This window comes from Pogoniulus pusillus, chromosome 6, assembly GCF_015220805.1.
Source record: "Pogoniulus pusillus isolate bPogPus1 chromosome 6, bPogPus1.pri, whole genome shotgun sequence".
NCBI classification, from domain to species: Eukaryota; Metazoa; Chordata; class Aves; order Piciformes; family Lybiidae; genus Pogoniulus; species Pogoniulus pusillus.
In genome coordinates this window covers 6340900-6368777 of record NC_087269.1, presented here as the reverse complement: position 1 = coordinate 6368777, position 27878 = coordinate 6340900, and the positions used below count along the sequence as shown (strand labels likewise).

Sequence of the window (27878 nt, the reverse complement as noted above, 5' to 3'; positions counted from 1 at the left end):
GCAAGGATCATAGAATGTCAGAGGCTAGAAGTGACCTTGAAAGATCATCTGCTCCAGCCCCCCCTGCCAGAGCAGGATCACCTAGAGCAGATTGTACTGGGATGCATCCAGACAGCACTTGAATATCACCGGAGAGGGAGACTCCACAACCTCCCTGGGCAGCCTGTTCCAGGGTTCTGTTGCCTTCACAGGGAAAAAACTTCTTCAGGTTTCCATGGAACCTCCTGTGAAGCTGTTTTACAGTTATAGATACTTGGTCCAAAGAAGACAGACATAGCACACTGGGACCTTGAGAAAACTCAGCACCAGAGAACTAAGTGCACTTAATAATCGACCAAGTTAGCAAATCCTTGCTTCTTTTTCTACCATTCCAGATGCTGGGAATTTGGATACTTGCACTTTTTCTGCTCGGCACAGCCAAAGGTAAGCACATAGAGTTGGTATTTATACAACCTTTCCACACTGCTATATTTTCTAAGGTATTATTCTGTATTATGGTGCCTTAAAACTTACTGGCTGAGGTTACACAGCTCACCTTCCTGCGCAAGAACAGTGAGAAGACTGTGTGCATGTGTGAGCCTTACATTTGCCTCTTCTCCACTCTGTAAATCCCACCCTAGGAACGTGCAAGAAACGCTGCTGTTTTCTAGCTCAGAGCAAAGCTACTGAGCTCCCAAACTTAAGGAATTATTTGTTGTGCTCTCCTTTTAGGGATGGAAATGGAGAAAAAGCTGAGGGTGGTAGGCAGAGGCAGACTAATGAGAGTATAGCTTTATACTCAGCAGAAGCCACTGGCTTGTGTAAGACTTCTCAGGTTCAGTGTAGTCAGCTGTTCAGAACAGTATCAGGTTATTGCTGATTATTTGTAGTATCTTGGCTTGGTGTTAGGAGAAACTCATGGGCTCTCTTTGCCTGAGGCAAAACACAGCTGGGGAGAGATACTCAAGGCATGGTACAAGATACCCAGGGAGGAACTCCACTGAATACTCTGTCAAAGGACTGATAGGGATGCTTCTTCCCTAGGGAAAAACTGTAGCCTTTGGAGATCTTAGAGAGGGTAACTGCTTTCTGTAAACTGTAGGATTTCCAAGGAGCCAAGGGACCTCCAGAGAAAAGATGCTACAAGTTGTGACTAGCCTGATCCACTTCCCTGCTCATTAATCTGTTACTGATTTTGTGTGCTACAGGCAAAGAAGTTTGCTACGATAGGCTTGGATGTTTCACAGATGATAAACCATGGTCTGGGACTGTAGAACGACCAATCCATAAATTACCTTGGAAGCCTGAAAAAATAGACACTCACTTCTACCTGTACACAAGAAAAAATCCCACTCAGTCACAAGTAAGAACTATTGCAGTTTTAACATCAGTAAATGAGATTGGGGGTGGGGGGGAAGAGTAAATATACAGAGACTCCACCTGGGTGTCTGGAAAGTGTCAGAAATAGCCAAACCTAAACTTTATTCAAGAGACAACCCACTTTATTCAAGAGAATCTCTTCCACTTCCTTAAGTGGAGTCTCTGGAGCAGAATTCTCATCCTCCTCCATCCCTCATAAAGGAGCACTACTCCCTCATGTTTTCTCTCTGGCCACTGAGAAGCACAGGAAGACTAAAGTTTTTAATCATTGGGTAATTTAAGTTCTATGTTTAAACAAGTAAGATGAAAATACATTACAAGCATTGTCTGCTCTAAGATACATGCCAAAACTCATTTTGTGCACCCTAGTGGATGCACTTAACAATGCATAACTTTTAGACAGATAGGAACAGTTCAGGGCTTTGTAATTTGGATAAAACTCTTTACAGAAAGCAGATTTTCAATTTTGCTGTTTTAATGTGTACCACAGGAGATCTCTGCAATTAATCCCTCAACAATTGATGCATCAAATTTTGATGCAAGCAGGGTAACCAGATTCATCGTTCATGGATTTATAGATAATGGAGAGGAAAACTGGTTGTCAGAGATGTGTGAGGTAGGTACCACAGAGAAATCCTGTCCCTATGATGTTCCTTTGCATTGAGAAACGCATACCTGGGAATTGTCTGTTTTCTCTGCTTCTAACCAACTTCTCTCGTGGTCTTGTGGTGATAAGGAAGGGGAAAGAGGCCACATTTTCAAATTTTTTCGCAACTTAAATAAGTAGCTTTGCACCTTAGAATCAGTCAGGGTTGGAAGGGACCACAAGGTTCATCGAATCAACGAGGTTGGAAGAGCCCTATGCAGTCAACTAGACCATGGCACTAAGTGCCTCATCCAGTCTGTTCTTGAACACCTCAGGGACAGAAACTCTGCCACCTCTCTAGGCAGCCCATTTCAATGACAAATCACTCTCTCTGTGAAGAACTTCCTCCTACTATCCAGCCTAGACCTCCCCTGGTAGAGGAGAAGACTGTGTCCCCTTGTTCTGTTGCTGGTTGCCTGGCAGAAAAGTCCAACTCCCACCTGGCTACAACCTCCTTTCAGGTAGTTGTAGACAGCAATGAGGTCAGCCCTAAGCCTCCCCTTCTCCAGGCTAAACAACCCCAGCTCCCTCAGCCTCTCCTCACAGGGCTGTCTTCCAGACCCCTCAGCAGTTTCATGACCCTTCTCTGGAGGTACTGGTTCCAGTACCTCAACATCTCTCTTGAATTGAGGGGCCCAGATCTGGACACAGTACTCAAGGTTTGGCCTGACCACTGCTGAGTACAGAGGCAGAATAACCTCCCTTGTCCTACTGGCCACACTGTTCCTGATACAGGCCAGGATGCCATTGGCTCTGCTGCCCACCTGGGCACACTGCTGGCTCATCTTCAGCTACTACCTACCAGCACCCCCAGGTCCCTTTCTTCCTGGCTGCTCTCCAGCCACTCTGTCCCCAGCCTGTTGCACTGCTTGGGGTTGTTGTGGCCAAAGTGCAGAACACTGCACTTGGCCTTGTTAAATCTCATCCCATTGGCCTCTGCCTGCTCATCCAGCCTGTCTAGGTCCTTCTGCAGCGCTCTCCTACCTTCCAGTAGATTGACACCTGCTCCTAACTTGGTGTCATCTGCAAACTTACTGATGCTGGACTCAATCCTCTGGTCCAGATCATCAATAAAGATATTGAACAGGACAGAATCATCTATTTCCAACCCCCCCCCCAGCCATGGGCAGGGACCCCTCACACTACATCAGGCTGCACAGAGCCTCATCCACCCTGGTCTTGAACACCTCCAGAAATGAGGCTTCCACCACCTCCCTGGGCAACTCCTTCCAGGTTCTCACCACTCTCATGGTGAAGAACTTCTTCCTAACATCCACTCTGAACCTACCCATTTCTAGCTTTCTTCCATTCCCCCCAGTCCTGTCACTACCTGACAGCCTCAAAAGTCTCTCCCCAGCTTCTTCAATTTTTTATTGAAGAAAAAAAAAAATCTATGTTGGTTATCACTGAATGAGCAGTGAGGGCTGACTGTTGGATGTGTTGCCTAGCAACCTGTTCAATACACCGACTGACTGTTGGATGTGTTGCCTAGCAACCTGTTCAATACACCGACTGACTGTTGGATGTGTTGCCTAGCAACCTGTTCAATACACCGACTGACTGTTGGATGTGTTGCCTAGCAACCTGTTCAATACACCGACTGACTGTTGGATGTGTTGCCTAGCAACCTGTTCAATACACCGACTGACTGTTGGATGTGTTGCCTAGCTGTTGAGTTGGCCTCTCTTCTAGGCTGCATGGGAGAGGGAGAGACACCAGGCTTACAGCAATGTGATGCATACTGAACAATCAGTTTATTGAAGCTGAGCATGATACCTATATAGCGGAGTTTGGTGGAGGGGCGTGTATTTTTGATAGGCTTACATAGGCAGAAATGGGCTGTCCACACACACAGGGGCAGACCTGACCAGCTACCCTCCTTAATCCCCCTTTGTAGCAACTTAGCCACAACACTGCTTGTTCCCAGGGCTGACCAGGCTGCCCTCTCGCACAGCTCAGCTAACAGCCTCTCTGCCAGCCTCTCAAGGCCACTTTTCTGCAGATGTGCCTCCTTATCAGAATGACCTAAGTCTGTTCAGTTACTCTGCCTGTTCTTTTCACTTCAGTTCTGTTCAAACCCCAACAGTTAGCAGCCTGTCCAGCGCACCGACCGACTGCTGGACGTGCCGCTCGGCAGCCCGTCCGGCGCACCGACCGACTGCTGGACGTGCCGCTCGGCAGCCCGTCCGGCGCACCGACCGACTGCTGGACGTGCCGCTCGGCAGCCCGTCCGGCGCACCGACCGACTGCTGGACGTGCCGCTCGGCAGCCCGTCCGGCGCACCGACCGACTGCTGGACGTGCCGCTCGGCAGCCCGTCCGGCGCACCGACCGACTGCTGGACGTGCCGCTCGGCAGCCCGTCCGGCGCACCGACCGACTGCTGGACGTGCCGCTCGGCAGCCCGTCCGGCGCACCGACCGACTGCTGGACGTGCCGCTCGGCAGCCCGTCCGGCGCACCGACCGACTGCTGGACGTGCCGCTCGGCAGCCCGTCCGGCGCACCGACCGACTGCTGGACGTGCCGCTCGGCAGCCCGTCCGGCGCACCGACCGACTGCTGGACGTGCCGCTCGGCAACCTGTCCAGTGCACCAACTGACTGTTGAACGTGTTGCTTAGCAGCCTGTCCAGCACAATGACCGACTGCTGGACATGCTGTTTAGTAGCCTGTCCAGTACACTGACTGACTGCTGGACATGCTGCTCAGCAACCTGTCCAATGCACCAACTGACTGTTGAACATGCTGCTGAGCAGCCTGTCCAGCACAATGACCAGCTGTTGGACATGCTGCTTGGCAACCTGTCCAGCACACTGACTGACTGTTGGATGCGCTGCTCGGCAGCCTGTCCAGTGCTCTGACCAACTGTTGGACACACTGCTTAGCAACCTGTCCGGTGCACCAACCAACTGTTGGACGTGCTGCTTGGCAACCTGTTCAATATACCAAAAGCAGATTGATCTTTTATAGCTGTCATTCTCCCATTTTCTACTCTTAAAATAGAGGTATTTTTTAATAGAACTTCACAATCAACAAAATAGCTCACTTGTTCTTCAGCTTGTTCCTTCTATTCTTTTCATCAGTTTTCGTGGGGATAAATCTTCAAATTCCTGCTCTGTTTTTCTTTTAGAGTGGAGAAAATGGGGCTGTGAATACAACAGCCCTCCTATGTGTATCAGTTATTTACTTTCCTTCCCATTAAGTAATAATCCTCTCTGCCCATTCATTTTTACCACTTCTAACATAGCCACAGACACTTCTATTAACTTTTTTCCTCTTTTTCCACTTGTAACTTGTTTTGGATGCTTTACAATGTCTGAACACAAAGCAGACAATAATAAATCTACCAAAGCTGCTAAAGCAAAGTACAAATAGCCAAATAATTCATCTCAGAGGAGAAAAGCAGAGCCACGCAGTTTGTGGCAGACGATAAAGTGTCTGCCAGCATATTCCCAAATAAAGCCACAAAGCTGAAATGAATGTTCAGTGACACCAGCTATTTATGAACCCTCTTAGAGTCATAGAATCAACCAGGTTGGAAGAGACCTCCAAGATCACCCAGTCCAACCTGTCACCCAGCCCTATCCAATCAACTAGACCATGGCACTCTCCTTCTTACAAGCTCTCTTGAATTTTAACATGTAAAAAAATGCAATTTTGAAATTAATTTGGATGAAAATACTTTAAATTTGCTTTGGTGCCTAAGTAGACCTCTTATTTAATGTTACATACAAAATCTGGCTGAAATTCCAGATTAAAAGTGTTTGTATAGCTTTTCTTGCTTCCTACCCCTTGCTGTGAGTATTTGCAGTGATGGTGTGGCCTTTACTACAGCATATCATAGAATCCCCAGGACTGGAAGGGACCTCAAGGATCATCTAATTCCAACCCCCCTGCCATGGACAGGGACACCTCACACTAGATCAGTTTGCTCAGAGCCACATCCAGCCAGGCCTTAAAATGTTCCAGGAATGAGGCTTCCACCACCTTCCTGGATAGCTCGTTCCAGGGTCTCACCATCCTCATGGTGAAGAACTTCTTCCTAACATCCAATCTCAATTTACCCACTTCTACTTTTGCTCCATTCCCCCATGTCTTATCACTGCTGGACACCCTAAAAAGCTCCTCAGCAGCTTTCCTGTGGGCTCCCTTCAGATACTGGAAGTCACAATGCGTACCTGTTTCAGCATGTTGTGAGCAAACAGATGCCTGTGAGCAGGCACGACCACATCTATGTGCTAAGGTTCTGATCCTTCAAGTGTTCTCATAGAAATTCATGCAACATTTATGAATTGAGCTGTTACCAGCAACATGATTCAATGCCAGGTTGTATTTACTATGGATCTCTGCAGTTTTCACTTTTGTTTTACTAAACAGAGGATGCTTAGCGTGGAAGATGTCAACTGCATCTGCGTAGACTGGAAAAAAGGTTCAAGGTGTCAGTACACTCAGGCATCAAACAACATCCGTGTTGTGGGCGCTGAAATGGCTTATTTTGTAGATGTTCTGATGGTAAGAATCTTTTGGTTATATAAAGCTATAGCTGTAAGGCTGATCTGAAAGAAACACAGTTCAGGAACTGTCACGATTGTGAATGCAACCAGCAGAAAAATGTTTTCTTCTACTCAGTGATCATTTCAGAAGATGTGCTACAGACAGATTCTCTGCTTTTAACAGTTAGAGAATTATGTGACAACACGTGGGTTAGTCAGCTCAGGGACATGAATTTCTACAGGACACCTTCCTAGCACAGCCAAACACTTATTCCATAGATGTTAACTCATGTAAAATGTGCAGTTATAAATATGTAGGGATATTTGGTACAGCAAACTGCATTTTCACCAACACAGAACTCAACAAATGGCTCTTAAGAATGCCAGAAAACCTTTGGTAAGAAACAGCACCAGGCAATACAGATGACCCACAACTCTGCACTGACCAAACAAACAGAACATGCCGTGTGCCCCCTTTCTTAGCCAGCTTCATGTGCAAAGCCATGCTTGGTTTGAGGCCTCCTTCTGACTCTGAGTGCTTACAACAGACATTCCCCATAAAAGAACTATAAATTATTTAGCATGATGGGTCTAGGACTACACTGAACTACATCTCACTCTCTACATCTTCACTGCAGCCAATAAAATATTGTCCAGAAAGGCTGAAGGCATCTCTCTTCTCAAGCCCTCCTCCAACTGCATGCGGCACCTGATCTGCCAGGTGCAACTAAGAGTTCCTGCCTGACTGCGTTTTACAAGTCACAGAATCACAGAGTGTCAGGGGCTGGAAGGGACCTTGAAAGCTCATCCAGTCCAACCCCCTGACAGAGCAGGAACTCCTATTCCAAATCACACAGGAACACGTCCAAGTGGGTTTTGAATATCTCCAGAGAGGAAGAGTCAGATAGGCATATCCTGTGAGTCTCAGTGAGTCTAGGATGTAAAATGGATGCAGGGCATCACAAGACTGTTACCAGAGCTGTCTAGAGGCTTATCAGCCTCCAAATGCAGGCAGCACCTGAATAAAGAGGTTTGGAAAACATTTGCATGGGATATAAGCATCTAAACTGGCAAACAGATGCTGAAATCCTATCGGAGTTCTCAAGCCTGTAGCCCAAGTAGTTCTTCAGTCCCTTTTTGCTCTCCTCCCTGTTGCTGATGGACACAGATGCAATCATTTTTGTTATTTCTCAGGAAAGATACAATTACTCTTCAGACAAAGTTCATATAATTGGCCACAGCCTTGGAGCACACGCAGCGGGTGAGGCTGGCAAGAGGCGCCCAGGCATCGGAAGAATAACTGGTGAGTCAGTGACTGAAGTCACAGCTCAGACTGCAGACACCACTGCTTAACACAACACCACTGGTGATTTGCTCTTCCAGTTGCATCTGACTGTGGGCTGTAGTTCAGCCGAGGGTAATGCGGGCATCATAGAGCTTAGCCACTACTCACATAGCACCAAGGAGCGGTGCCTTGGTAGCTGTGGGAAGATAGCCAATGTGAGGAGTCCTTCTCAGCAAAGGAGATTCTCCATGCAGCTAACTGAGCTGAAAGGCCCCATGAAATACAGCAGCTGACTTGTTGATGCACATTAATGGTTGTGGCCAACTCTACAGAGCTCTTTCTCCAGTGCTTCAGACTAGCAGTGCCACCACCTAGTGTTAGCTTGGAGCAGGACAGGGGCAATGCTGCAACATAACAATATTCAATTGCTGCTGATAAAAACAAACCTGTAACAGCTAATGCCCAACCAGGACCAGCTTTAAGTGCCATGCTTATGTTTCACACCTACCTAAAGCTAGCATAACAAAACAGATCTCTACCTTCCTTCTCCAACCAGCTTTTCTCCAGCTATTGTCATCTTTCATTAAGTGGGCTTTTTATACAGCACCACATCTGACACACAACATTACCCACTCCTTCCAGAGCATGCTAGAAGCAACACAAGAGTGAGTAGTTAGGTATTTTGCACTGTAGTTTTGCTAAGAACTACAATTTTCCAGAAAAGCATGGATCAAACCTGATGATTCAGAAGCAGCAAGCTAGCTTTCCTCTGATGTATCACCCATTATCAGCTTGCTCTGCCACACCTGTACAGACTTTTCACATATTAGAGTACATTAACAGTCATTAACTTATCCTTTTATTGTTATTCCCAGCAAACTTCTGAGAGCTTCATTTCTTCACTTAACTCTTGAAAGACCAGATCTATTTCTTTGTAGCTTCTTCAAAAATTGACTCATATATTGTCTGTCCAGGTAGACTTAGTAAAGAACTGCACTCCCACTGGCCTGACCAGTGCTGAGTACAGAGGCAGAATAACCTCCCTTGTCCTACTGGCCACACTATTCTTGATACAGGCCAGGATGCCATTGGCTCTCCTGCCCACCTGGGCACACTGCTGGCTCATCTTCAGCTGCTGTTGACCAGTATCCCCAGGTGCCTCTCTACCTGGCTGTTCTCCAGCCACTGTCTCCAGCCTGTAGTGATGCTTGGGGTTGTTGTGGCCAAAGTGTAGAACCCTGCACTTGGCCTTGTTAAATCTCATCCCATTGGCCTCTGCCCACTCATCCAGCCTGTCAAGGTCCTTCTGCAGGGCTCTTCTACCCTCCAACAGATCAACACCTGCTCCTAGTTTGGTGTCATCTGCAAACTTACTGATGATGGACTCAATCCCCTCATCCAGATCATCAACAAAGATATTGGCCAGGATCAGGCCCAGCACTGATCCCTGGGGGACACCACAAGTGATTGGTGTCTTACTTTCCGACAGCTGTGCAGATTCAGGTTTTCACCTCCCAACCCTCCTCTGTTGTCTTTCCCTGTTGGGAGTTACACTTTCCATGCTCTGAGAAAATAGGGAGGCCTCTTGCTGCCAATAAGCCAGATTTTCTTGCTTGGTTCTTTCAGAAAAGGTATTTTTGGTCTGGTGCTGTTTTATAGCTGTCCTCATCTTGCTCTAAATACATAGACCTTGAACATTTTCCACTGCTTCCATAAACAAGGTTTGTGTCTTGCAAGATAGAACAGGTAAATCTCTGTGGCTGATGGCCCGGAGTGTTTTCATTTTTCAGCATCCTTCAGCTTGTAATCTGTTTTCTACCCACATTAGCTGAGAGCAAATGACTCTTGAAGTAGTCAGTTTGCAACACTGCAAGACTTAAATGATGGAAATGAACATGGCCAAGAGGCATAGTGTGATGGTTTGGGGCTTCTAACTAGCACACATAGCAAAGCTCCAGGGAAGCACAGGCTCTCTCAGCCCTGTGCCCACAGCAGGAGCATTAGTGCAGCACAGCCATGGCACAACCCTTCTCCATATCCCTGCGTTGTTCCATGGAGAGATTTCATCTTTCTTACAAGTGCTTAACTGACTCTTTGTGAAAGCAAACAGCAGTCAAATAAGCATACTTATGACCTTTCGCACACAAAAGTCAGTTTTGGATATTATTAACACAGCCCTTTTCAATTGTTACTTTCCCCAAGGGATTTCAGACCTGGTGAACCTTAGACTAATAGTCCACAAAATTCAATCTAAAAGCAAACCAGGCAGAAAAAGAGGTACAAGTACAAGGTAGCAGAAACTGTGCAATTTGCAAGTCTTTACAAGCTCCTAAAATTGTTGCAGCAATTTGGAAAACAACTGAATTCTGTTTTCCACTTGCATCAAAAGCAAAGATTATAATTAGTAAACTAGAGGATTTCCAAAATCTAACCAGAGCCAGAAATAGGCAAGGTGGTTTTAACACCTCCCAGTATGTGGGGTGCTATCAGCATCAACTCCTCTTTTAAGTGGAGTATTCTAGGCACCGTGCAGATAGATCAGTCCCAGGGGATGCAGACACAGCGACCTCATTTTGAGCAAGATTCTAAAAGGGAAGCTCAGTTCAAAAACAACTAACAACATTATCCAAGTGTTTGGATTCAACACTGAGGCAAATAAGTACAATTTCATTGGCTTCACATAGCTAACCCTATCTCCTTCTTGGGAGAAAAGGCACTTGGTAAGAGTCATTTCCTTCCATTGTCATTTCATTTATTTATCATTTCATTGATGCCTATACTACTTACATGCAAGGAATGCTAGGCAACTCTAAGTGTGATATTCACTATATACAATCACAGTGTTATGCCAAATGGTGCATCCATCTCTCTTTATCTACACCTATCTCTTTCTTTTTTCAGGACTGGATCCTGCTCAACCTTATTTTCAAGACACCCCAATTGAAGTGAGACTGGATACATCTGATGCAGATTTTGTTGATGTTATCCACACAGATATAGCTCCCACCATCCCCAACTTAGGTGAGTAATCAGCCCTACCATATTAATACCTAATTATCAAATATTTATTCCCTTGGCACCTTTTCATCAAGACTCAATTGTGCACAGAGACAGAACAAATACACCACATCCACAGAATCACAGAAACATCCAGGCTGGATCACCAAGTCCAACCTACAAGCCTACTCTATGAGGTTCACTAATAGTTCATTAATAGTTCCCCTCCTAAATACCAAATATGGACAAATTTCAAGGCAGAATCCACAAGTACGAGATGATATTAATTTAAAATGTGTTCATACCTGCTTTAAATGCTTCAGGTTTTGGCATAAGCCCAGCTATAGGACATATTGACTTCTATCCCAATGGAGGAGAGCACATGGCAGGGTGTAAGAAGAATGCTCTTTCACAGATTGTAGACCTCGATGGCATCTGGGAAGGTAAGCACGCTGATCACCTCACACATGCTCACTTATAACTACTTAACTTTCCTTAGTTCAGCTGTTCTGCATTAGCTTTTGGTGCCACTCCCCAGTAAGGACAGCTGCAGAATGCAGTGGGACTGTTAATAGGCTCCAAACACACCATTTTCCACAGGTTATTCAGAAAACAAACAACCCAAAGGGTTTGCCTCTGGAAGATGTGCCTCCTTTAAAGTATCTAACAGCAGCAACCAAAGATACTGAAACTGTGCCAGTAATTTTGAAGGGCCTCCAAAAACACATTTCGTTTTGTTTCTGTTTAGTTGCCCAGCAGCAGTACTGGGTGGAGTAAGGCAAACCATTTCTCTAAGGATACCTTCAGCTGCAATGCTTCTGAGATACAGCAATTATCACACACACACACACACACCCCAGTTATCTATTACAATCTGGACTGTATTAAGGCAATGTCATTGTGTCTATTTTTACCCAGCTAAAAAAAACCTTGCCATGTAGATGCTCAAATGCACTGCTCTTTGTTATTTATATGGGCTTAATAAAAGCTCTCTTAGAAAATGTCTCTGCCTCTTTCTAAAGTTATATTGCACAAAACATTCGAAAGAAACCAACCCAAACCCCAAGATACCTGTTGTAGAGGTTTTTCAATCTATTACCTGAGCTGTTTTTTTACATCATTGCAAACACCTTAAGCTCTAGGAAAGCATGAACTTATTTGTCATAACTACCTTTTCATTTTTTTTAATGCAGGTTTTATTCAGTGCAGCTGGAGGCATTTTTTTTTAAATAGAGTAAACTTGTTATCAATAATGGGGAATTAAAGCACAAAGAAATGCCTGTGTTGTATGTGATCTTCTTTTTAACCTAAGCCAGGAGAATAAAGGCAGCACAAAAGAAAATAATATATTCATTATTTTAATTTTAAGAGTCTCCCTTCCTTAAGCACCTCCCAAATAATAATAATTTTGTTTTGAAGTCCCCAGCTGGAGCAAATCAGCACTGCCCCGGGAAACTCACTGTTAAATAGTTTGCTTTTGGATTTCTTTTGTTATGATAATGCAACTGTTGCCTACAAAAGACCTGGCTTCATGCAGTTCTCATTTCTATTGTGAAACTCGGTCAGATGGCTTGGGCGAGTGTTTGTGAAGGGAAAGGGAGCAGGGGCTGAGCTGAGCAGCACAGCTGGGCTCCACAAAGCATTCCAAGCTTGTATTTTATACCTGTTGAGTCAATGACATTCCTGAGAGCATCAACTCCTTGCAAAAAAAAAAAAGAAGCTTCAAAGCTTATGTTTGATACCGTTTGCTAGTTTGAAGCTAGCTAGAGTGTTTTGGTGAGAAGGACTAGATCATAGGCTGTGAAATGAAACCAAGAGTGATGTCTGCTTCCCTCATAAGCTTACTGAGATGTATAAAAACATAAGCCAAAACACAGATAACACACTTGGCATCACTCTCACTCAGGCTGCTGGCTGGGCTGCATCTTACTCTCTAGCCTCACCCTCCATTTTGGACTAATCCACTTTGCTTCCTAACCCCCTGGCCAAACCTCCATTCTTCCTTGGGACTGGGGTAAGGCTAAGAGGGGTAGGGGGAAGGTGCAGGGGTGGTTGAGAGCCCCTCCGGGGGACTCAGGTTTCTGGGAGGGAGTTGTGTTTCTGTATTACTTTTTACCTTGTATATTTCTGTCTATAACTGCATATACTGTAAATATCTGCTTATATATTGTGCTAGCTGTAAATATAAGCTTCATTCAAATTTCCAGAGCCAGCTGAGTCCAGTCTGGGCGATTTCTAAAGTGTGGGGGGCGGGGAACACACAAACCATCACATACTGTGATGAGATTTTTGAGGAGGAATGATGCATTCCAAAGACAGGAGCAGGGCTGTGCAGGAATCTTTCCTCAAATGGTAACAGAAAGGAAGGGCTAACCTGGGAGCATCTTTTCACAGGAACTCGGGACTTTGTGGCTTGCAATCATTTGCGGAGTTACAAGTACTACTCTGACAGTATCGTCTACCCTGATGGATTTCTGGGCTATCCTTGTGCTTCATATAATAATTTGGACTCAGTAAGTATTCCCCAAAGCTTCAGAATGGACTGTGTCAAAAATAGTGGCTTTTATCTGTACATCTGAAATTCAGTTTGTTTGTGCTGGCTTGTACCCAATGAATGCAGCTGTAAGAGAATCACAGCATCACAGGATGTTAGGGGTTGAAAGGCACCTCCATAGACCATCAAGTCCCACCTCCCTGCTAGAGCAGAACCATAGAATCTAGCTCAGGTCACACAGAAGTGCATCCAGATGGGGCTTGAGATCCTCCAGAGAAGGAGACTCCACAGCCTCTCTGGGCGGCCTATTCCAGGGCTCTGTGACCCTTACAGTAAGGAAGTTCTTTCACATGGTGAGAAAGACCTTTCTGTGCAGTAGTTTATGCCCATTGCCTCTTGTCCTATCCCAGGGCACAACTGAGAAGAGATTCTCCCCTCTCTCTGGACCCCCAGCTCTCAGATATTTATAAACATTGATTAGAGCTCCTCTAAGTCTTCACCAGACCAAACAGCCCCAGTCCCTCAGCCTCTCTGCATAGGGCAGCCCCAGTGGAGGTTGCCAAACATCCTAAAGTATCACAGCTCATGCAGCTGGCGTGGCTCAAAGTAGAAAAAAGCAACAACAAAGCAGGGACATTCCTAGTGCTGTGCTGATATGACAGCTCTGAGATACTGCTAGGGCTAGCATAGCTTCCCCAGGCTTGCTTTGCTACCTCAGACTGGGGTAGAGACAAGGAGACCTTGTTCCTGTAATCACTAAATGTATTTATCAGAGAACGATGAGTGAAGCCCTTAGTGTGGCAGGTGAGCTTTCAAACACATCTTAAACGTCTTCTTTCCCAAACAAGAAGAAGTAAAATACTATGTGATAACCTGCTAGGATTAGTCCATGACCTGAGTATTTTGGTCACTTAAGATGATTAAGGAAGTTGAACATCTTCCTTATGAGGGGAGACTGAGGGAGCTGGGGCTTTTTAGCTTGGAGAGGAGGAGACTAAGGGGTGAGCACATTCATGTTTATAAATATGTGAGGGTGAGTGCCAGGAGGATGGAGCCAGGCTCTGCTAGTGTTGCGGAGGGCAGAAATACGTGGCCGAGTCGAAAATTTATCAAAAATAGATATTTTTTATTTTTACAAAACCCGCCCCCACAACTATATATATAAAGATTAATTTCGTTTGATAAACAGGTTAAGTTGCATGAGAATTCTACGAGGATACCATTAATAATCTGACTATATATATTTGGAAGTCAGTTTTTGGAAAAGGCTTTAGCTATTAATTAATAGCGGTTTCTTACTAAATTAAGCTAAGCCAAATAACTCACTCAGGCTGGCTTGTGCGGTCTGTCTTCCTCCTCCAGCGGCTACAGGAGTCGTTAAGGGTCGTTAAGGGTCGTTAGGCAGACAAAGGTGTGTGCCTAACACCAAAGCAAGTCCTTAGTCTCTCTGCCGTCCAGGCACAGGAGAGTGAGCGAACTCGTCCAGGCACACGTAAAATCCAAAGCGGGAACCCCAAAGGCGGGAAGACCCCCAATATTTATACCCTTCGCTAGACAAAGGGCAGAGTTACCACACTTTAGGCGCGAAAGCGCACGGCCAATCCCAGCCTGGCTCCAGCGCGGGAACTCACGGGGCAGTCGCCGCCCCCTTCTCGGCTGCAGGGCAGGCGAGGGGGGGGGGAAACCAGGCGGCTTTTCCCCTTTCCCCCCGAAGTCCGGGCAGGAGAGGAAATTAGGGGTACAGGACTCCAGGACATCCCACCCCGGTGGTAATGAGCATCTTTGTCTAGAACTTGAGTGAGAGGTGATCCCCCTTCAATTTAGGAACCTATTAATATATATATATGGCTTAGCCTTTTCCAACATTAACAATAGGTAATATATTAATCGCCCCAACAATATTTAACAATACTTAACAAGGCTTAACAATAGCCCAAACAGTATTAATAAAGCTACACAGTCAATTTGAAGATTGCTCTGTTCCTGGTAGAGCAACCAAGTTCATGGCAGAGCCTTAGATGCTCTGAGTCCATGGCTGGAGGTCACAGTCCGTGGGTCCTGATGCCATCATCCACTGGCCACCCCGGTGATATGACTCCATCTCTCGTGTAGCTGGTTCTCCTTTTCCCAGGTGCTGGTCAGGTGGTCAGGAACTGGTCCTCTGCCTCGACCTTAACCTGTAAGGAGACAAAAATCTGCCTCGGCCTATAAAGGCCAGGCTTAGCAATTAATAGTTGGGGACGATCCACCGTGTACTGATCCGGTGGCCTTTTCCATTTGCATCTAGGGCTTCCCAGGCATGTAAGCCTCTGGGTTTACCCCATGCCATTGGCACTACCCCTATAGGTTGGCCTTTTGTACTGGGGCAGGTGGTCAGTGACCACGTGGCTCACCTAGGCAGCAGGTCTTTATTCTGGGGGCTTCTGTAGCTCTCCCCGTGACTGCTGACCATTAAAAGCTGCCGAGCCACCATTACACTAATTCAGTGTTTTGCCTCCCGTATGGGAGACGAGAAAGGGTTAACCTTTCTGTCTGGGGACGAGCTGCAGTTCCCAGCGGGGGGGCTGCCGCTTCTGGGCGAGCCGCTACGGGAGCCACCGCTGGGCGAGCCGCTTTTGCTGGCCCTGAGCTTCTCGCGGCTGCCTCTGGATTTTGCAGCCGATTTCTGAAGGCACCGCACTAGATCCTTCAGTTGCCAGTCTGCCAGCTGCCTTAAAACAGTTTTTGGTACCCCTAAAGTCAGGGCTTGTCTATACCAACTGTTCTTTTCTCTGGGTCTCCAGTCACTCTGTGGGTCTCTGCCCCTTTTCCTCGGGGAGAAGCCTGAAGGACCGGTCCCCCTGGGGGGGCAGTCCTGCACTGGCCGGACCTGCCTGCGCAGAGTCCTGGGATTTTCTGGGGGAGAAGCACGAGACTGTCTCTCCCCAGCCCCTTTTCCTTCAGGAGACCCAAACCCAAACTGCAGCCCGTGGGCATTCAAGTCAGTTAACAGTTCAGCCCAAGTCATTACGTGCTCTTTAGCACCATCGTTCTCTGCATTTTCTCCAAGCACACGTTCAATTTTCTCAACGTTCTTCATTACTTGGATTTGCAGAGTTGCTGGCAAACCCTTCATAATAGGGTGCAGTCTCTCCGGGTCCACAGGGGCATAAAACGGGCAATCGTAATGTCCCTTATCATAGATAGCCTGGACACAGGCAAGTCTGCGGAGAGCAGTGATGAGCTCAGAGGAGCTGGTGACCTTTAGTTCCGTCGGCTCCCCCCGGTAGGCTGGGCGGACACTGCTTGCCCAGTAGGCTATCCGAGCGGTGAGGCTGTGTGTCCCCTCGGGTTCACGTGTCAGGAACACATCGTCCCCCCAGTCTCCAGCAGCTTCCTGCGAGTCTAGAAGGACCCGGTCCCCACCGGCTCGGGACACTCGATACACATAGTCAGCGACTGAGTCCCCAGGATCTCTCGCATATTTAACTTGTAAGTCACTGAGCTGTGCGTCTGTGAACTGCTTTTTGATCACGGTGGTCCCTGCACCGCCTTTCCTGCCCTTCACGGACTCAGTCCTGATCACAGGCAACACGTGCTTGTGCACCGCGGCGCCCTCCTCACCGGAGCTCTCTTCTCCGCTAGCTACGGGAGAGTCCGGTCGGGACCTGCGCTTTCTGCGTGGCTTTGAGGCTTTCTGCCGCGCAGAGGCATGTGCAGAGGAATTCTCTGAGTCTCTGGCAGAGTCTTTTGTGCCTGGTTTCGGGGAACTCCTCTCCCCCGAAGAGCCCCTCGGGGCATTCTCTGCCTCTCTCCCCGATTCCCGCGAATCACTCCATTCAAATTCAGACACGGAGACCGAAGAGGTGGTGTCTGCAGGCGTTACAAGCCTTTCTTTCATCTGGGCAGTCAGTGCCGCGGTCAGGCTCTTTGTCTGCGCCAGCATGCTTTCCCAGATACTTTGGCATTTAGCTTTTTCGGCTAATAAATCCTTTTCCAAGGCCTGAATTCTTTTTTCATAATTTTCAAATTCGGCCAGAGTCTGGGTCACGACTGACCCCAGAACAACAGAGAAATGCTCCGTTGGAGACTCAGAAATCACAGGGTCTGAGCGCTCAGCTAATTTCTCCAGGATTTTCTCCGGATTTTTACAATTTTTCTGAGCCCAAATTAAATCAAGACCTGTGATTAGGCATCCCTTTTCTTGTAGAAATTCTATGATTGAACTACCCTGCATACACTGCGCCATAATGTTGCGGAGGGCAGAAATACGTGGCCGAGTCGAAAATTTATCAAAAATAGATATTTTTTATTTTTACAAAACCCGCCCCCACAACTATATATATAAAGATTAATTTCGTTTGATAAACAGGTTAAGTTGCATGAGAATTCTACGAGGATACCATTAATAATCTGACTATATATATTTGGAAGTCAGTTTTTGGAAAAGGCTTTAGCTATTAATTAATAGCGGTTTCTTACTAAATTAAGCTAAGCCAAATAACTCACTCAGGCTGGCTTGTGCGGTCTGTCTTCCTCCTCCAGCGGCTACAGGAGTCGTTAAGGGTCGTTAAGGGTCGTTAGGCAGACAAAGGTGTGTGCCTAACACCAAAGCAAGTCCTTAGTCTCTCTGCCGTCCAGGCACAGGAGAGTGAGCGAACTCGTCCAGGCACACGTAAAATCCAAAGCGGGAACCCCAAAGGCGGGAAGACCCCCAATATTTATACCCTTCGCTAGACAAAGGGCAGAGTTACCACACTTTAGGCGCGAAAGCGCACGGCCAATCCCAGCCTGGCTCCAGCGCGGGAACTCACGGGGCAGTCGCCGCCCCCTTCTCGGCTGCAGGGCAGGCGAGGGGGGGGGGAAACCAGGCGGCTTTTCCCCTTTCCCCCCGAAGTCCGGGCAGGAGAGGAAATTAGGGGTACAGGACTCCAGGACAGCTAGGTAATGCCCAGTGACAGGATAAGGGGCAATGGGTGGAAGTTGAAGCATAGGAGGTTCCATGTGAACCTGAGGAAGAATATTTTTCCTGTGAGGGTGACAGAGCACTGGAACAGGCTGCCCAAGAACTGCCTGGATAAATTCCAGTGTGATCTGCTCTAGGTGATCCTGCTCTGGTAGGGGGACTGGACCAGATGATCTTTCAAAGTCCCTTCCAGCCCCTGACATTCTATAATTCTATGTTTCTATGATTTATAGATCAAGGTCAGGAAGTTCTTCCCTGTGCCAGACTGGAAGATGAGGACCTACAATCTAAGCAGCATTGAGTCAACAAGCTTTTCACCTTCTACTGACAGAGCTATAAACTTACATACTGCTTACATTGACCTTTACATGTTCTAAGCAGATGACAGAGATTTCAGTTTGACCTTTATGTGTTCTAAGCAGATGGCAGAGATCTCAGATCAGTTTGGGAGAAGGTGACTGCCTACTCCTGCCACCACAGTAGAAAGCTGCTTTCTGTTTTCTAGACAGCCCTTCTTGACCCAATCTGAAGGTATAAGAGAGTATGACTTTTTTTTCTCCTCATTTTCTGGGCAGGATTCATTCTCCTCCCTGCTCTTGTTAATGACTCTCAAGGATATCACCGGTGTGGCCAGCTTTGGTTAAATGACATGAGAAAACCCACAGACACCTGAAAAATCAGAGCCTTTGAGAAAGTTGGCTAGCTCATGTGATTTTTCTCATGTCACAGAAAGGATTACTTAAAATTTGTTTTTGTGGTGGTACAGGGCTGACTAGGTGTATATGCTACAATTAATTTGGGAGGTTCTTTTGGTTTATTTGTTGGCTTGTTTTCCCTTGCCTGGATGCATAATTTTACTTACATATATATCTGTTTATTTTCACTAGGATAACTGTTTCCCATGCCCAAAAGGGGGATGCCCAAATATGGGTCACTATGCAGACAAATTCAAAGGAAAAAGTACATACAGTTTCCAGAAATACTACCTGAACACTGCAGAGGCCAAGGATTTTCCTCGTGAGTTTTCATTGCTTCCATTGCTACCTACTGCTTGTAAACAAACCTTTCTATTTTCCTCTTTTACAACCACTTTGAGCAGATCTCATAGCAGTGCAGTGACTCTTTGGTCCTTTGTCCTTTTTTCTTCTTTTGCTCCAACGCTAATGTTGCAATACAAGAGAGATGTGGAGGTGCTGGGGTGGGTCCAGAGGAGGGCAGTGAAGCTGGAGAAGGGCCTAGAGAATAAATCTTATGAGGAGCGACTGAGGTAGCTGGGGATGGTCAGGTTGAGGAAGAAAAGGCTAAGGGGAGACCTCCTTGCTGTCTGCAGCTACCTGAAGGAACACTGTGGAGAGGCTGCTGCTGGCCTCTTCTCGCAGGTAGTTGGAGACAGTCCCCTCAAGTTGAGACAGTTCCCTCAAGTTGAGACTGGGGAAGTTTAGATTGGACGTTAGGAAAAGGTGTTTCATGGAGAGAGTGGTCAGGGACTGGAATGAGCTGCCCAGGGAGGTGGTGGAGTCACCCAGCCTGGATGGGTTTAAGGTTGGTTTGGATGTGGTGCTTGGGGATATGTTTTAAGGTGAATCTTGTAGAATAAGGTTCTAGTTTGGACTTGGTGCTCCTGAGGGGCTTTTCCAACCTGGATATTTCTGTGTGTTCAGTTATGGGCCCTCCAGTGCAAGAAAGACTTTTTACAAACTCTGGAAGTCACTGAGGTATTTAGTGGACTGGAGGAAAGAGAGTTGGATTTGCTAATTGCGTGCTAAAAGATAGTTCCCAGCCACAAAAATTATTTCTTTTGAGCTTCAGGATTTTTGTGCACTCCTTCTAAGATGCCTATATTTTGGTGTGTATCAGTATTTAGTCATAGCACAGCCTTCTTACCAACTTCACTGACCTGCACGGTCAAAACACTGAGGTCTAGATTGCCTTTATCATGTTGCAGATTAGCTTTTGCTGCTGGGTTTTTTTTCTCTCCTATAAAATAGCACAAATATCTTCCCATTTCTCATGTCAATCTCATAAGGGCAGATCTGACTCGTTGGTGTATTGTGTTTGTTTTGCATGGTTATAACCCAAGGAGGAACAATAAGCACCAAGACCCATGTGTGAGAGCATTATGTTAACCCCTTTGAGTCCAGACAGCTTGTGAGGAAGTCTTCAGCTGAAAGTGAAGGGCAGTGGTCACAGAATCATGGAGGCTGGAAAGGACCTCTGAGAGCATCAAGTCCAGCCTATGACCTAACACTGTGATATCAGCTAAACCATGCCACCAAGTGCCACATCCAATCTTTTCTTAAAGCCCTCCAGGGATGGTGATTCCACCACCTCCCTGGCAGTCCGTTCCAGTGCCTAATCACCCTTTCCATGAGGAAGTATTTCCTAATATCCAAGCTAATTTATAAGTGATACGTTTCTTTTGCTTTCAAGCAGAAGCATAGACTAAAAAAAACAAGGCCCAACACTTGATATTTTGGAGGCTGTTTCTCCCTGGGTAAAATCTAATTTACTGTATTTCTTCTCTCAGTTTGGAGGTACAAAGTGAGTGTGACCCTCTCTGGAAAGAGTAAAGTAAAAGGATACGTAAATATTGCCCTGTATGGAAGTAATGGGAACACAAGGCAACATCAGATCACTGAGTGAGTTAACAATTCAGCAGACTACATATCTTTAATTAATTAATTAATTTCTAATTCATGTTTTTGATTAATGTTTCTGTTCAAATTGTACCCACAATGTAAACGTAGCCACAGGTCACTCCCTCTGGATTTGCACAGGAAGGGAGAAGGTTGGAACAAAGGATTTTAAATCATCAAATTTTGATGTTAGTTGTTTGCTGCCCCACTCAGATCTTGCTGAGCTCCAAGGTCTGGTATTCTTGTCTTTCACAGGCTTGTGAAATGCTGCTGCCAGTGCTGCTTACACCTAACAGTTACCTTGTGACTGACTGCATAAAAATCTCCTTGCTCTTGGTAGTAACTTTGCCTGCTCACACTGCTGCTGCTTGCTTGCCTCATGTTCACATAGTTAATTGTGGTTTTCAGTTTAGTGTCTGTTGTGGAGAGCAGGAATTAATACATGGCCGAGTTGGGAATTTATCAAAAATAGTTATTTTTATTTTCCCAAAAACCTGCCCCCACAACTATATATACAAAGATTAATTTAGTTTAATAAGCAGATTCAGTTGCATGAGAATTAACCTACAAGGATACCATCAATAATCTGACTCTATTGGAAGTCAGAAGTTGGAAAAGGCCTCAGCTATTAATTAATAGCGGTTTCTTACTAAATTAAGCTAAGCCAAATAACTCACTCAGGCTGACTCGTGCGGTCTGTGTTCCTCCTTTCCAGCGGCTGCAGGTGAATGGTTAAGAGGTCGTTAAGGGTCGTTAGGCACACAAAGGTGTCAATAGGAAAGCAAATGCTTGAAGGTCTCTCTGCAGTCCAGGCACAGGGCAGTGTGTGAGCTCAGGCAGACACATACGTCCAGGCACAGGCAAACTCCAAAGCGGGAACCCCAAAGGCGGGAAGACCCCCAATAGTTATAACCTTCGCTAGACAAAGGGCAGAGTTACCACACCTTAGGCGCGAAGGCGCACGGCCAGTCCCAGCCTGGCTCCAGCGCGGGAAATCACGGGGCAGTCCTCCCCTTCATGGGGCACTCCTCCCCCCCTTCACGGCTGCAGGGCAGGCGAGGGGGGAGGGAAACCAGGCGGCTTTTCCCCTTTCCCCCCGAAGTCCGGGCAGGAGAGGAATTTAGGGGTACAGGACTCCAGGACAGTGTCAACCAAAATATCTGAAATGGTGAAAAAGAGAAGGCATTTTGATGTGAGTTTGGGGAAGTGCATTTTTCAGTTTGGGTTTTTGCTCAGTGATAGCTATGTCACTTCAACTTTCTTAAGGGTGCCACATCTGCATACCTGGCAGCGGGAGCCTGCAATGAACTGATCCCAGTTAGCAGGCATCTTTGCATTATGAGGGCACTCCAGCACACTTCCAGCTGCCATTGCAAGGCCTGTGTCAATTCCATTGCTGGAAGTGAACTTTTTTTTCTGCTGTGGTAGTTTGGAGTTCCACCCCCTGCTGCAATTCACCAGACTAACACAGCTGGCTGGAAGTTAAGGATGAAGCTATATTTTACAGTGTAGCACAAATTTACAAGCACATATACACAATATACACAGATATTTACAACTATATACAATTATATACAAGTTGAAAGTAATAGAGAAATTCAAAACCCCTCCTGAACAGCAGAACCTCTCAGGAGGGCTCAAAACTAACTCCCCTCCTTCTTCTCACCTCTCCTTTATTTCAGAAGGCTTACATGCAGGGGTGAGATGCAGATAAGGAGTTAGAAAAAGAATTATTAGATGGAGTTATACAGGTCAAGGCAAAGGAGTTTATGAAGCAAGTGGTAGCCAGACAGAGACTGACTGACTTTCTTATTGTCTCTTGTTTTTATATACCAGTGGGTGATACAGACATCACTATTATTTTCTTTTCACAGCCAATGATCTAATTTTGCTCATTAAAATATTCCAGTTAGCCTCAAACCAGCATATCTCCCCAGCAAATATTGCTCTAATCTGCCAGGCATCACCACAGAACCAGCACAGAGACATAAAAGCAAAGGGATTTTGTCCTGTCTCTCCTTACTTCCAGAACCATAAGCCTTTTAATATGGGGAAGAGTAAACATCCTCCTCTGAAGGCAGATGAGTGAGAATGCAGAAGAAGGAATACAAATCCTGCCTTTCTCACGAAGCTTATTTAAAAGTGTAAAGGTTTCTTCTGATGGTTTTGCTGGTTCCTCTGGGTTTTTTTTCCCTCCACCCTGTTATCTCTCAGTTCTGCATTGGAAAAGGCATCACACATTCAAATGATTCTTGATTTCATACAGCAGGGGTAAATTTCAGAAGGTAGACTTTCACCTTCATAGCATGGAGATTCAAAGGGGACAAAGGAGAAGATCAGAGATACATTGGCTCCTATTCAGTGAGATGTAGTAGCTGAAGCTATTGCCAGTCTCAGACTGCTTGCAATATTGATACAACATGAAGTAGCCAGGTTATACTCTGTTGTCACTCATGAGCAGATGCACATCTGATTTTAATGTGGTGCTGCAAAAGTGGGAATCTGTGCTAGACCCAGGCTGAACAGATGGTGGATAACCTTTTTGCCTGTGCCAAAGAATCTAACTTCTGTATCACATAAATTAACATTAAAAGAAAAATATCATTTCTGTGCCAAAATACCTGCCCACAGAAGCAACAGGGAGCAAGCTCTTCTTTCTGCACAGGGACTGTCTCGTAACTGAGTCTTCATTGTGACTGCAGCACACCAAGCCTGCCTGCCTTCTCTCCTTACAACACTGATTTGGGATGAATCCTATTGAAAAAAAGTGACAACAATATTGTTACCATATTTTAAGCTAAATATTATTTCTCTTCTTTCTACTCATTTGCTACCACAGCCAGACAGCTGACAAGACTGGCAACTAATAGTAAATGCCTCACAGCCATAAAATGTTGTTTTTCACAGGGGAACACTCAAACCAGACAACACTTACACAAAATTCGTTGATGCAGAAAGTAATGTTGGAACAATTACAAAGGTGAAATTTCTCTGGAACAACAACTGGATAAACCCAACTTTTCCTAAACTGGGAGCTGCAACTGTCACAGTACAATCTGGAGAAGATGGGAAGATGTAAGTATATCCATTGTGAAAATCCTGAAAGCTATTTGGGAAGACAGGTGAAAAAAAGTTATGTGGGGTGGAAGCATTTTTGCAAGAAAAGCTAATGTAAGCATTAAAAGGCACTCAAAAGGCTCTTTTATTTCCTTCCTTTCAATACGCTGTTCATCCATGCTTCAGTTCACTGCTCCTTCAACCCTATGCCTTAAATAGCTCCAAATAAAACCTTAACATATTTCCAGGCTTCAGAAGAGGAAGCTTCCTGTATAACCCTTTGGGTGAGAATAATTAGTGTTGGCTTGGATTGTCAGCATTGTTCTTGCCAAGATCTTACTGCCCTCAAGCATTTGTTCTCTGTGTCTAGGCTTGCACTAGGGTGTCTGATTCACCATCAGTGGAGCCAGCAGAAGTGTTCCATTGATGCTGATGTTCCCTGATATGATGATTGATAAAAGAGGATAGCGATAAGCCCAACCTTCCAATGAGCAAGACTAATACCTGGAAGCTGTGCATAAAAGGCTAGATATAAACTTGAGGCAAAGAGGCTAAAACCAGTCTCTCTAGACTTTATGGAACAGGGGTTGGACATTTAGGCTGTAGAAATGGGATGTACTGATTCTGTACTTTCAAAACCAACTCATTCACAGAATCGCAGAATTAACCAGGTTGGAAAAAACCTTCGAGATCAAGCCCAACTTATCACCTAACACTTTCTAAGTAACTAAACCATGGCATTGCCTCATTCAATCTCCTTTTAAACACCTCCAGGGATGGGGACTCCACCACCTTCCCGGGCAGCCCGTTCCAATGCCAATCACTGTTGCTGTGAAGTCTTCTTCCTAACATCAGCCTGAACCTGCCCTGGCAGGTTCTGAAGAGGATTCATGATTTCATACAGCATCAATTATTTTATTTCCCTCATTTCATGACCAGGCATCTGAAAGAGGAGATCGAGTATATGTTTTAGATCTATATACGAATTCATAGTTTAAATGCTACTGTTTAAATGCACTGCAACAGACTCCCCAGAGAGGCTGTGGAGTCTCCTCTGGAGACTTTCAAGACCCATCTGTATGCATTCCTGTGTGACCTGCACTAGATTATGGTCCTACTCTGGCAGGTGGGTTGGAATCAATGATCTCCAGAGGTCCTTTCCAACTCCTAACATCCTGTAATCCTATGACAACATGAGAGAGAGAAATAGTTTCAAGCAAAGTAAAACGATTACAGCCCAACAGCCTTACCTTTAAGTAGTTGTAGTTGCTGTTCACCAAAGCATATTGCTGAGGAAGCTCATTCCTTTCTGTCTGTGCTCACTTCTATTCACTCACTGCCTCTGCACATGGAGTTGTGACCCTCAATGTAGTGATGGTAGCACAAAATCTGGGAATAAAAAAAGTAGAAATTCTACAAGTAAAGGGAGGCAGGCAGTGAGCCAGAATGAACACGGTCCATCCATGCTTTCCCCAGCAGCAGCATTTAGAACTTAGGAGCTCAAAGCACCTTGTGTTCAGTTGTGTCAAATGGCAGAGCAGGTTGACCTATATCAGCACAAATCACAGAATGTCAGGGGCTGGAAGGGACCTCGAATGCTCATCCGGTCCAACCACCCTGCCAGAGCAGGATCACCTAGAGCAGATCACACAAGAATGCATCCAGGCAGGTTTTGAATATCTCCAGAGAGAGATTGACTCCACAACTGCCCTGGGCAGCCTGTTCCAGGGTTCTGGCACCCTCACAGGGAAAAATTTCTCCTCATGTTTACATGAAGCTTCCTATGCCTCAACTTCCACCCGTTGCCCTTTGTCTTGTCATTGGACATCACCCAGCAGAGCCTGGCTCCATCCTCCTGGCACTCACCCTGCACATATTCATAAACATTGCTGAGGTCACCTCTCAGTCTCCTCCAAGCAGCACAGCCCCAGCTCCCTCAGGCTCTCCTCATAAGAGAGATGTTGCATTCCCTTCATCATCTTTGTGGCTCTGTGCTGGACTCTCTCAAGCATTTCTACGTCCCTCTTGAGCTGAGGGCCCCAGAACTGGACACTTCTATATCTCCACAAGCTCTGACAATTCAGGGTGTCTGCATTTATTTCTCTTTTTTTTCTCTTCAGATACCGCTTCTGTGGTTCCACGACGGTGAGGGAGGATGTTCTGCAAATTCTTAGTGCTTGCTAACAAGCACATATGGATGCCCCAAATCCATGCTACCAATAAAAACTAATCATGCATAAACCACTGAAGTCTGCAGTCCCTGCTGCTATCATGTTGGTGATGTGTGTTGGGGTTTTATTGCTGCCTTGGAAGGCGAGGGTTGTCTGTGGGTACCTCTCTACAAACAGAAAGTTTAGGGCAGGCTTAGGAGTGAATGAACCAAAGCCTGATGAAAATTTTCCCTGATTTCAGCTTGCTTCAAAACAATTTCAGACAGCAAGAGGAAAGACAGAACAAGAGGACGCAGTCTCAAACTGCTTAAGGGCAGGTTTAGGCTGGAGATTAGGAAGAAATTCTTCATGGAAAGAGTGATTACCTGTTCAAATGGGCTGCCTGGGGACGTGGTGGAGTCACCATCCCTGGAGGTGTTTAAAAGAAGACTGGATGAGGCACTTAGTGCCATGATTTAGTTGGTTGGCTAGGGCTGGGTGATAGGTTGTACTGATGATCCTAGAGATCTCTTCCAACCTGGTTAATTCTAGGATACTAAACAGTCAGGTAATAGAATCTCAATAGTAACTCCCAGAGAGTAGCAAGAAAAAGCAGAGAGGAGAGGATTAGGGAAGTCACCAACCCTGGATGTGTTTAAAGGTTGTTTGGATGTGGTACTTAGGGATATGGTTTAAGGTGAATCTTGTAGAGTAGGGTTCTAGGTTGGACTTGGTGATCCTGAAGGTCTTTTCCAACCAGGATATTTGTGTGATTCTGTGAAGGTGGTATTCTTAATTAAACTGAAGACTAAGCCCAGTATTTGCGTGAGATAAGGATGAAACAGAGATAGAAACATGGATGGTTACAAAGTGAGGACAAGGATTTTAGTTACCTGTGAGAGATGGAAGCGTGAACAGGATGGAGAACTGGTAAGATGCCAATGCTGAATTAAGCATTGCACCTTGTGAACTGGACAGAATCCTTTTGAGAAAGCTGTGCAGAAATTTCCAATGTTAGTGAAGTTTCACTAAAATGCTCATAATGTGAAGAATCACCAAAGCATCCAGAAATCCCATCTGCTGGCCCTCAGCCTTGACTGAAACTGCCATATGATGTGGTCAAAGCAGGCAACGCAATAAGGGGGTCACTTCTTCCCCTGCACTTGGATGAAGACAGTGCTGGGCCCCATCCTCTTTAACATCTTCACAGATGATCTGGATGAGGGCATCGAGTCAGTCATCAGCAAGTGTGCAGATGACACCAAGCTGGGGGCAGATGTAGCTGGGTTGGAGGGCAGAAGGGCTCTGCAGCAGGATCTTGACCACCTGGACAGATGGACAGAGTCCAATGGGATGGCATTCAATAGCTCCAAGTGCAGGGTGCTGCACTTTGGCCACAACAACCCCATGCAGAGATACAGGCTGGGGTCAGAGTGGCTGGAGAGCAGCCAAACAGAAAGGGATCTGGGGGTGCTGATTGACACAAATCCATTTCTGTCCAAACATAAACCTATCTTGGCTCCTACAGCTTACTGCTGGGAAAGTGGGCTGCTGCCAGAGGGACCCCATCCTCACTGAAAAAAATAACCCCACAGAACTGCTGGGGTGTGGAGATCTGGTCCTTCTTGAGACCTTTCTCTTCAGCAGTTTCTCTTGATGTTCCCCAGACTAAGGCACTCTACTCTTTCTTCCTCTCCGTGACCTTTCCTCCTGCAGACTGCCTTATCTTGAAGGACATCAATCCCTAACAATTTTTCTGATTCCCCTTGCAGCAGTGGAGAGTGAAACCATGTTAGTCTGTATTAGAGCACTGCTCAGC

General features: G+C 45.9%; 1 protein-coding gene across 1 annotated transcript; it reads left to right on the top strand.

Moving 5' to 3' along the window:
• The first annotated feature begins 374 nt into the window (after nucleotides 1-374).
• Nucleotides 375-26110, top strand: LOC135175781 (inactive pancreatic lipase-related protein 1-like). Its single transcript, XM_064144073.1, has 12 exons — nucleotides 375-423; nucleotides 1188-1342; nucleotides 1850-1975; nucleotides 6380-6514; nucleotides 7690-7798; nucleotides 10682-10801; nucleotides 11101-11220; nucleotides 13172-13290; nucleotides 19104-19233; nucleotides 20744-20855; nucleotides 23760-23927; nucleotides 26030-26110. Exons 1-12 carry the CDS (start codon nucleotides 375-377, stop codon nucleotides 26091-26093), a joined length of 1407 nt encoding a protein of 468 aa, XP_064000143.1. The 3' UTR covers nucleotides 26094-26110.
• The last annotated feature ends 1768 nt before the right edge of the window (nucleotides 26111-27878 follow it).